The sequence below is a fragment of the Mixophyes fleayi genome, chromosome 1 (assembly GCF_038048845.1).
Source record: "Mixophyes fleayi isolate aMixFle1 chromosome 1, aMixFle1.hap1, whole genome shotgun sequence".
Lineage (NCBI taxonomy): Eukaryota > Metazoa > Chordata > Amphibia > Anura > Limnodynastidae > Mixophyes > Mixophyes fleayi.
The window spans coordinates 381,631,585-381,645,469 of NC_134402.1; the positions used below are offsets into that span (position 1 = coordinate 381,631,585).

The 13,885-nt window shown below is 43.2% G+C and overlaps 1 protein-coding gene across 4 annotated transcripts in view; it reads right to left on the reverse strand.

The window, feature by feature from the left end:
- YTHDC2 (YTH N6-methyladenosine RNA binding protein C2) overlaps window positions 1–13,885 on the reverse strand; it is a 100,098-nt gene that overhangs the window by 67,978 nt on the left and 18,235 nt on the right. For all 4 annotated transcript variants that reach the window (XM_075179678.1, XM_075179670.1, XM_075179686.1 and 1 more), the window contains exons 8-9: window positions 1,599–1,755; window positions 764–871 (exon numbers count right to left, since the gene is read on the reverse strand). In XM_075179678.1, the coding sequence (XP_075035779.1) occupies window positions 764–871; window positions 1,599–1,755 (265 nt within the window). The remainder of the gene's footprint in view (window positions 1–763; window positions 872–1,598; window positions 1,756–13,885) is intronic.

Below are 13,885 nucleotides of genomic sequence, written 5' to 3' on the forward strand. Positions count from 1 at the left end.
CCTTTTCAGCGCCGACGCTGTGCGGCGGCACACAGTTTATTTACTACTCGTCTATGGAGGGGTGCCCCAAAAGTTCACTGTACCTGGGCCCCAAATTTCTCTTGCCAGTCCTGTACATACCATTAACTAATACGGATAAGCCCTATGCTGCAAATAGTCAAGCTGCACGTAATACATTTGTATCTCATAGGACACCGTATAACAATGACCTTTGCAAAAAGTACTGTAATATATGATGTAATATTATTATCTGGAACAGAGGTGGGCCTGTGTGCTTTAAATGCCAGGACTGATTTTTAGTTCCAGTCCGGCCCTGGTTCAAGAGGATCTTTCATTTCAGTAAAATGAGCATATGTGAGACCACATGCTACATCGCAATGTAGTAGTAATGTCACAATATAGGACAAACCCACAGCATCTAATCAGACACTTGTTTTCATTGCCTAACCTGCACTAGACAGATAAAGTGGATTGTTTGCTGTGGTTAAGTGCAGATGTTGTACCTAAATGCATTGTTATTATTGGGAATCACTATCAATAGCAAATCAATCATGAAACATGAGTACAATGCTATCAAAAAAAATAAAAAAATGACAAACAAAATATACTTAAAAACCAACAACTGTTGTCAGTGTATGTCAATTGTTTGTATCATTATCCCTTATTATGTACTGCACTGCGTAATATGTTGGATTTTAGAAATTAATAAATAATAATACCTTTCTTCCTAGTAAAATACTTTCTAAATAAAAATTAAACTTACCACATTGTTTTTCTTTCTTGTATTTCAGCATCTCCTTATTGGTGTACCCCATAGTCCTTAAAATGTCTTGTAAAAACATTTCTTTTACTTCAAAGGGTCGCCCTTGTACTTAAATGAGAGTAACACAACAGTAGTGATCAAGTTAGAATAATTAAAACTTTCTTAATAGCAGCTAAAAAAGTTCTAGGCAAAATCTGATATAATGTGTCTGCACAGCTAAGAGCTGCGGTTAGAATACAGCATTGGGACTTAATGACTCCGCTATAAAACACAAGCTCCTATAGTTGAGCTTATCACAATGCATGTTACTTTTAACTCTAATGACTATGTTAAAGGCAACCTGTCACAACTGTCAGTTTTAAATGTTAAAAATGTAAATATTTCAAATATATTAATTTCATTTTCTGCATATTTAAGGATCCCCAGCACACGTACTGGTTAGATTTAAGAAAATGCAAGATTCAGAGTCAATTCAATTGACAGCGTTACTCGTGAGGATAACGCGGACCGCGCACTATTACCGTTCGTACAGTAATTTTAACGTGCTGCGAGCAAAAATCAGCGTTGAAATTACCATACTAACCATAGTAATGTGCACTAGAGGTATACTCCAAGACTGCGTCACTCTACAAGGGGTAGTAGGTGGAATTTATCGTAATTTTGAAGCATAATTTTTTCAATCTAACACATCAGTACAGCAAATGTGATAGGTCTCCTTTAAATAACTGGATACGAGGAACAGTAATCATGTATAAACTATTGTCACTAAGATACTAAAGACAGTTACAGTCTTCTATCATTTTCATAATTGAAATGTTTATTTAAACAAACTTACTGTATATAACAGGACACCCTCCAAAATATCTCAGAAACAAGTTCACATCTAATGCAGCACTGGAGAGAATCAGTTTCAAAGCGGGGTGCTTCGACATCACATCCCTCATTTTGCAGAGCAGAAAGTCACTGAACCGATCTCGTTCATGTACTTCATCCTGTGATAATTGATGTAACAGGGTATTACAAAGACACCTGACAGTAACATACTACAAACTATTTTCCTCACCACTGTACAACCTCACAAGAAGCCTTAAAAATATCTAAAATATCTAGATATCAAATGACCTAAATTAGAATTTTACAGAAACTGGCTTTGTTTAACAGTACCTAATACAGAAATATGAATGGTATACACAGCTTTATGTTAAGTAAAGAAGCATATAGGGAATAACGTCTGTCTCCATTTCCCTCATTACTGTCATTTTTGTGTTCTTCCAACCCCAATAATGAAATAAAAACAGGCATTTTGCCAACTAAAGACGTTATATTATTGTGTGGGGGCAAATGGGAAAATATAATGTCTCTCCAGTGCACAATCATTTCTGCAAGTAGAATTAAACTGGACACACCCATCAATTTAATCAGAAAATGTAGTTGTTTTAAAATTGGAGACCCCACCATACAGGCAGTTTTCTTGGAGGAGGTTTGGGACGAGTGGTTGAGATGAGGTCGAACTTTTATTATGGGGATATTTGGGTTACTTCTAATACTAGCTGCAAAAAGCTCCATCATTAGTGTGCAAATCAGGAGGGAAAGCGGGGAGCTCTACCTAGTTCTGTTATTAATGGCAAACACGGGGATGAAAACCCACTTATACTTTAGGATGATGATCCCTCTGACAAAGTTACCCCCGGTGGAGAGTATTTTGTATATAGGCGCAAGAGTTATTATCAAATGCTTTTCAGTATCAAGGGCCACCACCAGTGCAGGTATGGTTGCAGATTTCCCACTTGAAGTCAATGGTTCTAATATTGTTCACTGTCTGTTGTCAGGGTCAAATCCAATCCTGTGCTGGATGTACCCAAGGGGTTATGATTTTCTATTCCCCAGCACCTTTTGCATAAAGTTTCAGATCAACATTTAATAGTGATATAGGTCAATAACTATTGCATGTGTTAGGGACAGTATAGGGATTAATAGTATCTCTGTCCTGGTAGTGACCAAATTAAACTTGGACTCCTGTTAAAAAAAAATTAAATGATCTACCAACATGAGTGAAAGATCTCCTATGAACTTGTTACAATAGATTGTAATGTGACTGGTGAGTTTTTTAGTTTCTTTTTATGGAGATTTAAGGTAGTGAGCACAACAAGAGATATTGTGTAATTTCTTAATTAAGTCACTTTGTTATTTTGGGGCATCAAGTTATAAAGAGCAGTATAAAAGTCACAGAATCTTTCAGCGATCTTACCCCAGATCTAATATTATATGATATTTTGAATCTCTGTTCGAATGTATACTACTCTACATGAGTGCTTGGCCCTGGGCTTACTTGCTAGCAGGATGTGAGCAGTATCCCCTTATTCATAAGAATTCTGTTGTAAACTGTGATTAGTTTTTGCTGCTTTTGTCCAGAGTACTTGATTAAGTTGGTCACTGAGAGCAAGGAGTTTGTTATATGCAATCATTTTGGATTTGGGCAAGTCTTGAATATGGGCTTCCAAATTCTCAATTTGGGCTTTTCCTGTGCCACAGCCACACTCATCACTACCCCCTAATCATAGCCTTGTAATACTGTATCTGTAAATGGTGCTATGTTAACTTATTGTTAGGCAGCAGTTAGCGACTCTTAGTAAAAAATATACTCATACCACAAAAAGCACATGTAAATCAAAATAATGAGTGGAAACATTATCTTCATATAATGCACCTTTCCATGTAAATAGGTATTTCGACATGTTTGGAATTACCAATAATAATTACATACAAACTGCACATGTTTATGTCATAAATTCAAATAACTAAAAGCAAATCAACACCATAAAAGACCCTTTGTTTGCTTCTTTAAATTCATTGTACTGAATTGAAGGCATCATAAGCAGCCAATGCAATATTATGTTGCGGTAATGGATGTGGCTATTAGAAGACCGAAACTCAGAATGAATGCTGTCCAACTGGCGTCGCTCTGAGGAATATTTCGCCCCCTTGTTTCACTAATGCTCCAGATATCCAGTTACCTCAGAGTTTTAAATTCTAATATAATTTTTTTTTTTTATCATATTTTAATTGGTATACTAAATTTTAATATTTATATTTAAAATAATACTGCTCACCAATAATAGGCCTACATGCTGGACTAAAATATAAAGGTTACACATTTCTTGTATCTTAATAAATAGTGTACTTTGCTGTGTATTAAATTAGATTTTTTTTGCTTGAGTGACATTTTACTTTAATAGAGGGCGCTAGGTTTCCCAACTATAGTATATCATTGTATGACAGAACATCCCTACAGCTCTGCAGACCCTTTCTTCTGCCTGGGAAACTAATCTCTGGGAGAAATCCAGCAATTACAGTATTGTGTTAAAATCTACGTAGGCACAAGCAGTGATCATTCGTCTCTGATGACAGAACAACATGGGACAGCCCTGTATTTGAATAAAAAAATGTCTCTATGATAACGGGACCGAATGAATATGTGAACCGTGATGCAAGTGAAATTTGTCCTGTGCGCAAATACTGCTGCTCTAAGCTAACTACAAACAAATTACTGCCTCCTGCTCATATAGAGTAAAAATGAGAGCAATAAACAACACTGATAAAAACTGTCATGTGATATAAGAAAGTGACATTTTAATTATTAGATCAATGACAATCGATTTGGCTGTGACAGGAACATCAGTCACTACATCATGAAACAAACAAATATAAAGTCGAAGGTGCCCTTAGCTTTCATTTACAATACATTACACGCTCCGAGCTATGTCAGTTCATCATTTATAAGAACATGCTTTCAAGTTATAGTGGTTCTGTTGACTACATACTTTAAAATTAATGCAGTAAATGTGGATGGGGGTTTTATGTTAAATACTTAAGACTAACTTTAACAGGAATGTTAGCACCTCACCCTGTTTGGCGAGTGGTTGCTAAAGTTTTGCACTTTATAAAACAAAACAAAAAAGTATATGAAGGTTGACATGGTTTTGTAGTTTAAACCCTTGGCGCACCAGGGCATACATTTATGTTCTGGTATAATCTAGGACACACATTACCTGCCCACAAACCTGTACAGCATCCAATACAAAACACTATGCAGGAGAATAATCGCTCTCCCCGTTGCATTTCTTAGAAACCTGAAGGAGGGAGAGCCCCAGATCTCATATGTCCCAGAGAAGCTCTCATGACCAGATCCTGTCCTAGTGTTAATGCATTCTTTAATATGCTTTGACATTATCTTAGATATCTGAATCTGTGCTAATGTTTTTTGCATGTAAACACTGTTTGTGTTACCAACTCTCCCCTCTAATTCCAGGGAGTATCTAGACTCCTTTATTATGGTGGTTATGGTTTAAATGGTGGTTATGGTTAACAACGGAATGGGACATGAACAGCCGTATCTCAACCAAGTGATTTTTCGGGTTATAGCAGTAAACTTCGTCTTGTTCAGAATGGAGAGGACACTGTTCTCTTGGAAGAAAACCTTCTGACACACTTTGTCGAAGTTGAGGCCAGGAGGTAAATGTATCAAGGTCCCTTTTTTCCAGCAATTTAAAATTGCAGTAAATCGCGGGTGATAACCTGCGATTTTAGTCCCCAAGTCGCCAGATGTATTAAGCTGCGATTTTTACTCTGATCTTCAAAATCGCTTGTCATCTCTGGCGATTTGCTGCGATTTCAAACACTCTTGTGTTTAGCTAACTCTCCTGTGTTTCCTAGCTGCGAGATTAGTAAACACATCACTGTTACACTGGCTGTTTATACAGCCGGAGGTCCAACAGCTGTCAAAAGCTTAAAAATAGAGTGATGTTTACATTAAAAAAAAAAAAATGCGTGGGGTCCCCCCACCCGAGCACTATTAACCCTAGTGCTGCCAGCCTACTGCTGGTTGCGTGAAAATGAGGGTGAAATTTGCGTGGGGTCCCCTCGATTTTCACATAACCAGCACTAGGCAAACCAACCGGGGTGGTTAACACTATATCAGGAAGACACGCGGCAGGGGTCCCCTTGCCATAATGACATACCAACCCCAGGCTGTTCAGTGCTGGGCTGGATTCCCTAGGGAGTGGGGTCCGCCCAAAAAAAATGTGCAAGCCCCCCCTCTAGAAATAACCAGCCCAGTGCTGAACACTAGGGCTCTTCCTACACCCCTGGGCGGTGGGTGTAGGGTAATATTGGCTATTATAATGTTAAAAAAACAAACGGACCCCATCTTGTTTGTGGAACTAAAAGTCCAAGCAAACCCAGGGTGCCATAAACAGTGTGGGCATGCAGATGCTTGTATAACCACAAGCACCAGCATATCCATGGCAGCCAGGTCATGCTGGTACTTGGAGAACCACAAGTGCCAACATGGCCTGACACCCATGGCTGGCTGAGACCTGTAGTTCCACAAATAAAAATGTTTACAAAACCACAATACCCTCATTAAAAAAATCACATACTTTTAATAAAAATTAAAAAAAACAATAAAAACCATAACACAGCCTCGTTATTACCACATACATTTAATAAAAATAATAAAGCCCCATATACTCACCGATCTGAATTATTCCTCTTTTGTCCACAGCTTTTAATCCAAATGTATTTAAAACCCATGTCCATAAATATTTATATATCCAAATGTCCATGCTTGAAAAACACTTATTTTCTTCGGGTGACATACACCCCCATTTTGTAATTCCATGTTGATTGCAGTATTCTTTTCTTCAGGCCAGAAGGGCAACCATATTTGTATTCCAAATCCGGAACATGATTGGCTAAAAAAATAATCCCCGATTACAGACCCTGCAAATTTAACTTGTCTCTAATTCAAGCTCCGATATGCAATGAGTTTAGCACAGGCGCAAGGTCTATGTATGGTATAACAGATTTTCCCATGACAGCGTGAGAAAATCCCTGACCATAAATAAACCTACAATCGTCGATATTACCCTACACCACCACCCAGGGGTATAGGGAGAGCCCTAGTGCTTTCAGCACTGGGCTGGTTATTCCTAGAGGTGGGCCTGCATGTTTTTTTTGCTGACGCCACTCCCTAGGGAATCCAGCACAGCACTGAACAGCTTGGGGTTGGTATGCAATTATGGCAGGGGGACCCCTGCCGCGTGTCCACCTGCTATAGTGCCAACCACCCCAGCTGGTTTGCCTAGTGCTGGTTATGTGAAAATAAGGGGGACCCCACGTAACCTTTTACCCGATTTACACATAACCAGCAGTAGGCTGGCAGCACTTGGGTTAATAGTGTTCGGATGGGGGACCTTGTGCTTTTTTATTTTTTTTTAGGAGGAACATTTATCTATTTTTAAACTATAAAGTTGCGGGGACCTGCGGCTCTATAAACAGAAGCAGTATAACAGTGATGTGTTTACTAATCACGCAGCTAGGAAACAGCGTGTTATATCTAGCAATTTTTAAAGCTAACTATGGAGAATTTTCTTAATCGCAGCTTCATACATTTGAGACTTGTATAGCTAGAGTGGCAAACAGTCGCGACTATCTGACCTCTATCGATTTTGGAAAAGAGGATTTATGTACTTACGTTAAATCCGTTTCTCTGATTCCGTCTGGGGGACACTGCTTACCATGGGTTGTGGAGAGGAGCTTGGGAGTTGGCACCTAGCTAGTTAATCTTTAGCACTGCTGACAGACCCCTCCCCTCTACAATCCCCCTGCCTCTTCTTGTTCAGTTAATTAAAAAGCCCAAGGAGAAAAGGCCAATCAAACAAGAGCACACAGAAGAAAAGCAGAAGCGAGGGATCGCAGTGTCCCCCAGACGGAATCAGAGAAACAGATTTAACGTAAATACATAAATCCTCTTTTCTCTTTCATCCAGTCTGGGGGACACTGCTTACCATGGGGACGTTCTAAAGCAGCCCCCTAAGGGTGGGACCGCTCTGAAAACCCCGCTCGTAGAGCACTACGTAGCGAAATTTGCATCCGCAGTTGCAAATACATTAAATTGATAGAATTTGGTGAATGTGTGGACAGAAGACCAGGTGGCTGCCCTGCAAAGCTGGTCGGCAGAAGCCCCATTTCTCGCTGCCCACGATGCCCCTACCGATCTGGTGGAATGAGCCGTAAGTCTCTCCGACACAGGACGGTTAGCCCTTATGTAAGCCTGCTTAATGGTTGCCGTAATCCATCTCGCAATGGACTGTTTTGAGGCTGGCCAACCTCTTTTGTTAGAATCATAAAGAACAAACAGAGAATCGGTACGTCTAATCTGAGAAGTTCTTTTGACATAAATACGGAGAGCCCTAACCACATCTAACTTTTCCATAGACTGCTGATCAGAATGAGAAGTTGATGAAAGGACCGGAACCACAATTTCCTGATTCAAATGAAAAGCCGACACTACTTTTGGAACAAAGGGAGTGTTCTCAATACCGCTCTGTCCTCGTGAAAAACCAGATATGGTTCCCGGCAAGACAGAGCTCCTAATTCCGAAACCCTACGTGCAGATGCGATAGCCAAAAGAAAGAGGACCTTCCAGGTCAACCACTTCAAATCTGCCACAAGTAATGGCTCAAAAGGAGGCCCTTTAAGCATATCCAGTACCAGGTTAAGATCCCATGGTGTTGTAGGCGGAACATAGGGAGGCTGAATATGCAAGACTCCCTGAAGGAAAGTCCTAATATCTGGCAAATCCGCTAATTTCAGGTGAAAAAAGACTGAAAGTGCTGATATCTGAACTTTTAGGGAACCTAACCGAAGCCCTGCTTCCAGGCCATCCTGAAGGAAAGCCAATAAGCAAGGGAGACGAAAGGAGGACGTGTGACATGTCCTATTTTCGCACCATCTGATATAGGCTCGCCAAATCCGGTGCTAGATGCGGGCTGAAACTGGCTTTTTGGCTAGCATCATGGTGTTCACTACACTGGAGGAAAAACCCCTAGCCCTCAAGAGGCTGGCTTCAACAGCCATGCCGTTAAACTGAGCTGAGGTAAATTCTGGTGACGGAAGGGACCTTGCAGAAGAAGGTCGTCTCGTGACGGAAGAGGAAATCCCTGTCCTTCCGCCATAGAGATTATGTCCGCGTACCACACTCGGCGCAGCCATGAGGGAGCTATTAGAATTACTGGCAGACCGCCTTGCCTTACTCGTCTGAGCACGAGAGGAAGCATGGGGATCGGAGGAAACAGGTATCCCAACCTGAACACCCATGACATGGTCATTACGTCCACTGCTACCGCTAAGGGGTCTCTTGCCCATGCGCAAAACCTGTGAACCTTTCTGTTGTGTCTGGAGGCCATGAGATCTATATCCGGAAGACCCCACCTCTGAACTAGAGACTGAAAAACTTCCGAAAGGAGTGGCCACTCCCCCAACATCATTGGATTCCGACTTAGGTAGTCGGCCTCCCAATTCCTTATTCCTGGAATGAATACTGCCGATATTGCTGGAACATATTGTTCTGCCCAAACCAAAATTTGAGCTGCAATGACTCCTGGTTCCTCCCTGCCTGTTGACATATGCCACAGCCGTGGCATTGTCGGACTGAACTCTGACAGGGTGGCCCTGGAGGAGGGACTGGGCCCCCCCCGAAGGGCTAAAAGAGTAGCCTTCAACTACAGCACGTTTATAGATAGGGTTGATTCCTGAACCGACCAAAGTCCCTGGAGCCGGAGGTGCAGGATTACCGCCCCCCAACCTTTTAGGCTGGCGTCTGTCGTGGCTATGATCCATGACCATGGAGCGAAGGACCTGCCCACCGACAAATGATCCTGATTCAGCCACCACTGGAGCGACTCTCTCGCCCCCGGAGACAGCGAAATCTTCTGGAGATCCAAGTGTATGTGGGATCCTGACCATTTCCGTAACAGATCCCACTGGAAGCATCGAGAATCAGCCCGGCCGAAGGGGATCGTCTCGAAGGAGGCCACCATCTTCCCCAGCAGCCGCATGCACAAATAAATTGAGGGATTGGGAGAGGACAAGACCTGAGTTGTTATAGTCCAGATTGAACTGATTTTCTCCGTAGGCAGGAACACTTTCTGCCGACTGGTATCCATGATAAGGCCCAGGAAGACCATGCATTGACACGGAACCATCTGGGATTTCTTTAAGTTTATCAGCCACCCATGGCCATCGAGAACTACCAAGGTGAGGGATAAGTGCTGACGTAAGCAAATCTCTGAGGAGGATTTGATGAGCAGATCGTCCAAATAAGGCACAACCTGAACTCCCTTTAAGTGAAGACACGCCGCCATGACCGACATGATCTTCGTGAAGACCCTCGGAGCTGTGGAGAGGCCGAAGGGAAGGGCCCGAAACTGATAGTGGGAGGACCCCACTGTGAATTGTAGGAGAGACTGATGGTCGCTCCAAATGGGAACGTGGAGGTATGCGTCCTTTATATCTATGGAGGCCATAAACTGATCTTTCACTAAGCCGTTTATTACCGACCTCAGGGATTCCATCCGAAATCTGTCCACTTGTAAGTGCACATTGAGGCTCTTTAGGTTTAGAATGGGCCGAAAGGACCCGTCCGGCTTCTTGACCAGAAACAGATTTGAATAAAACCCCTGTCCCTTCTGGTTGTCTGGGACCCTGCAGATGACTCTTTGCGAAAGAAGAGAGGTGACACAAGCCTGTATTGCCTGTCTTCTTGTTGGATCTCGGGGTAGAGGGGTTACAAAGAAACAATGTGGTACAGGGCCCAGCAGGTCTATCATGTACCCCCTTGATATAATGCCCCGAGTCTTGGGAAGACGCAGCCCATTGTTCCCGAAACAGACACAGACGTCCCCCCACTGGCGCTACCTCCGGCAGAGTAGAGTGGTCGTCAGGATGCAGGCTTCTCCTGGGTCTTGGAGGCCTGGCGCCTAGCTGCAAACGAGGATCTGCCCCTGACAGAGGAGCCTCGAGCATTAGGTTGTCTACCTCTAAAGGACTGTCCTCTAGGAAAGGAGGTCCCCCTAAAGGGCTGATGAAAGGAACTGACACGAGAAATCCTGCCCCTACTTGAAAATACCGGCAAAGAAGTGCTTTTACCCCCTGTTGCCTGGGAAATCATAGTATCTAGTTCCAGGCCGAACAAACCTGCTGCTGAAAAGGGAATGGTTTCAACTGACTTTTTTGATTCCGCATCTCCCTCCCAGGATTTCAGCCATAACGTTCTTCTTGCTGAAATAGATGCAGCCTGAATAGAGGAGGACATAGACGCAGTGTTTTGAGCCGCCTCATAAAGGTACCCTGATGCCTCTTTCAAATGCAAGGCCAGGGGAAGTAAATCAGAGTCCTGTAAGGCCTCTGCCAGTTGGTCTGCCCATGCTTCCATGGCTCTAGCAACCCAAGCTGAAGCAAATGTGGGCCTAAAAGAAGAACCCGCAGCCACAAATATAGATTTCAGCTGGGATTCTACTCTGCGATCATTGGCATCTTGCAGAGTTGCTGAACCTGGGACTGGTAGTAAAGTGTGTTTGGCCAAACGGGCTACTGGAATATCCACCTTAGGGATACTCTCCCAGCGAGCCACGTCTTCCTCCTGCAATGGATACAGGGAGGAGAATCTTTTGGGAACAGAGAACCTTTTATCAGGCTGTTTCCAGGCTCCCTCTGCAATATCTCTGAGTTCTACCGAAGGGGGGAACCGGGAAGCCCTTCTTTTGGCCTTCTTAAAGAGACTTCTGTCTCTAGGAGTAGGATTCTCTGGTTCTGGGAGGTCCAACGCTTGTCTCACTGCTAAAACCAAATCATTAATAAATTGGCTTTTAGAGTTTTCTTCCTGTCCCAAAGGTTGAACCTGGTCAGGATCAGAATTAATTTCCCCCTCCTCCTCTGAAAACCCCTCAGAGTCTGAAAGTACCATAAGGGAACTATCAGATCTAGGCAGCTTTCTTTTAGCAGGCGGGATGTTTGGGGATTCAAGTAACTGGTTCAGCTTATCCAAACCCTTTATAAATGCTGCGGACCATGCCGGTTCTGTGGGAACAGGGGCCTGGTCCGTAAGTAATGAGGAAGGTACTGGTATAGACGTTCCAATAGAACCTGAGGTAGCGGGGAGGGCCAAAGGTGTACTAGCATTATTAGCCACCGAGGCTGCCACACTAGATAGCAATTGATTGGATTGTAAAACCATCTGTGCTAAAGAGGAAACCGACTGTGTCAGGGAGGCCACCCAGGCCGGTTCCTCCGTCAGTGGGGCTGAAATAAGCTGTGTTTGCACAGGGGGGACCCCTGCTTCGCAGACAGAGCAGAGCGCCAACGGGTCTTTCTGCCCACAAGGTAATTTTACATTACATCTTGAACATGTGAAATATTTTGCCATAGGGCCCTTTCCTTTATCTGTCATTTTTATAAAGGAAGGCACACCAAACACACAGGGTTAAATTAAGGGGGGGGGAGGGAGAGAGAGAGAGAGAGAGAGAGAGAGAGAGAGAGAGAGAGCGAGAGCGAGAGCGAGAGCGAGAGCGAGAGCGAGAGCGAGTTAAACCATCTCTCTCTGGAAGGCGGGGGACCTCTATGTCTTAGCTCCCCCCTTCTGATAATGCTGTCTCTGCAGCTGTTTCTCCGTATAAAAATTAAAAAAGGTATGTGGCAGAGTAGTGGAGACCTTAAGAGTTGAGGTCTCCGCAGCGGTTAGTACCCGATGCCCCTTCCTATGTATGAGGGGGGATCCTGGTATGGCCCCCTGTAATTCTCCTCGCTCCTTTCCGTGGATCCAAAATGGCCGCCGTCACTTGAAATCTCCGAAAACCGGCGCTCTATGCCTGCAGTGGCAGCGCCGGTTATCGGGGAGGCTGCAGGAGTGACAGCGGTCCGTGAGACCGCTTGTCACTCGCAATTCAGGCACCCCATTCTGTCCCTGTCAGTGAGAGCCTGCGCTGCTGTGAGTGTGTTCTCTATAGCAGAACACACTCTCAGGTCTGGTTAGAAACAAAGAGGGATGGAGACAGCACCAGTAATGTAGTATGACCTACTTATAAATGTGAATACATTACCTAGGAGAAAGAGACTCCCAGGGGGTGCTCCCAAAACACTTGTTAGGTACATAGAATACAGAAAAGAAAAGCAGTGTGTAGGAGGGGCACACCTACACACTGATTCTCAAGATTGAGAAAGCCATAGAGCGAAACGCGCGTTGGCGTTTTGCCCTGCTACTTCAATTTCTCTAGCCAGCAGCAATCTCCCTCTGATCGCTCCCCAGCTTTAGATTCAGGCAGGGCATTTCACATATACCCGCGATCACAGGGAGTTAATCCATACCCGTTCGTGCGCATTTTATGCTGCATTGTTGCTGATCGGAGGGAGCACCCTTTATCTATGAGAATATTTATGGGAGATTTGGACCAACCACGGTACTCTCAGTTTTATTTCTAACTCCAACCTCAGCAGGGCAACTGTGGGTAGATTAGACCCGCGTCTCACGGGTATTTGCTAACATAGCTCTCTCCATTTATTTCCACGGGGAGATCTTTAACATACTATTGCTTGGCGAATCCACTACTACTAGGTTATATGGCCAGACACTAACAGCCATACTTTCAGATACACGTAACCTATCTTACATTATATTGGCATCTCCTACATTTCATTATAGCTGACTATTGTTTGCACTTAATAAGGTGCATTATTTAATAGTAGCAGAGGCATTGCAATCTATATTGCATTTTAACTCACCTAAACACTGTTTTGTCCTTATGTGTTTTACATTTTAATTATTTCGCTCTTGTCCTACCAGACAATTTTATTGCATAGCTAATAAAATTATATGTTTTATTTATGTTGTGGCCTAAGGAGTGCCCCTCCTACACACTGCTTTTCTTTTCTGTATTCTACACTCTCAGGTCTGTCACCTATAAAAGTTAAATGAATAAAATTAAATTAAAGGAAAAAATAAAGAAAACACGCAGTACTAAAAACACTGCCCAACGCCATGGGCACCTGAAAAAAACTGAACAGGAAGAGGCAGGGGGATTGTAGAGGGGAGGGGTCTGTCAGCAGTGCTAAAGTTAACTAGCTAGGTGCCAACTCCCAAGCTCCCCTCCACAACCCATGGTAAGCAGTGTCCCCCAGACTGGATGAAAGAGAAATGGAGATTTTGACAGAAACACATCTCTGGCAATTTTACATAAAATTTCTCTTTAATACATATGCGAGATCAAACACCCCGAGAAAATCACA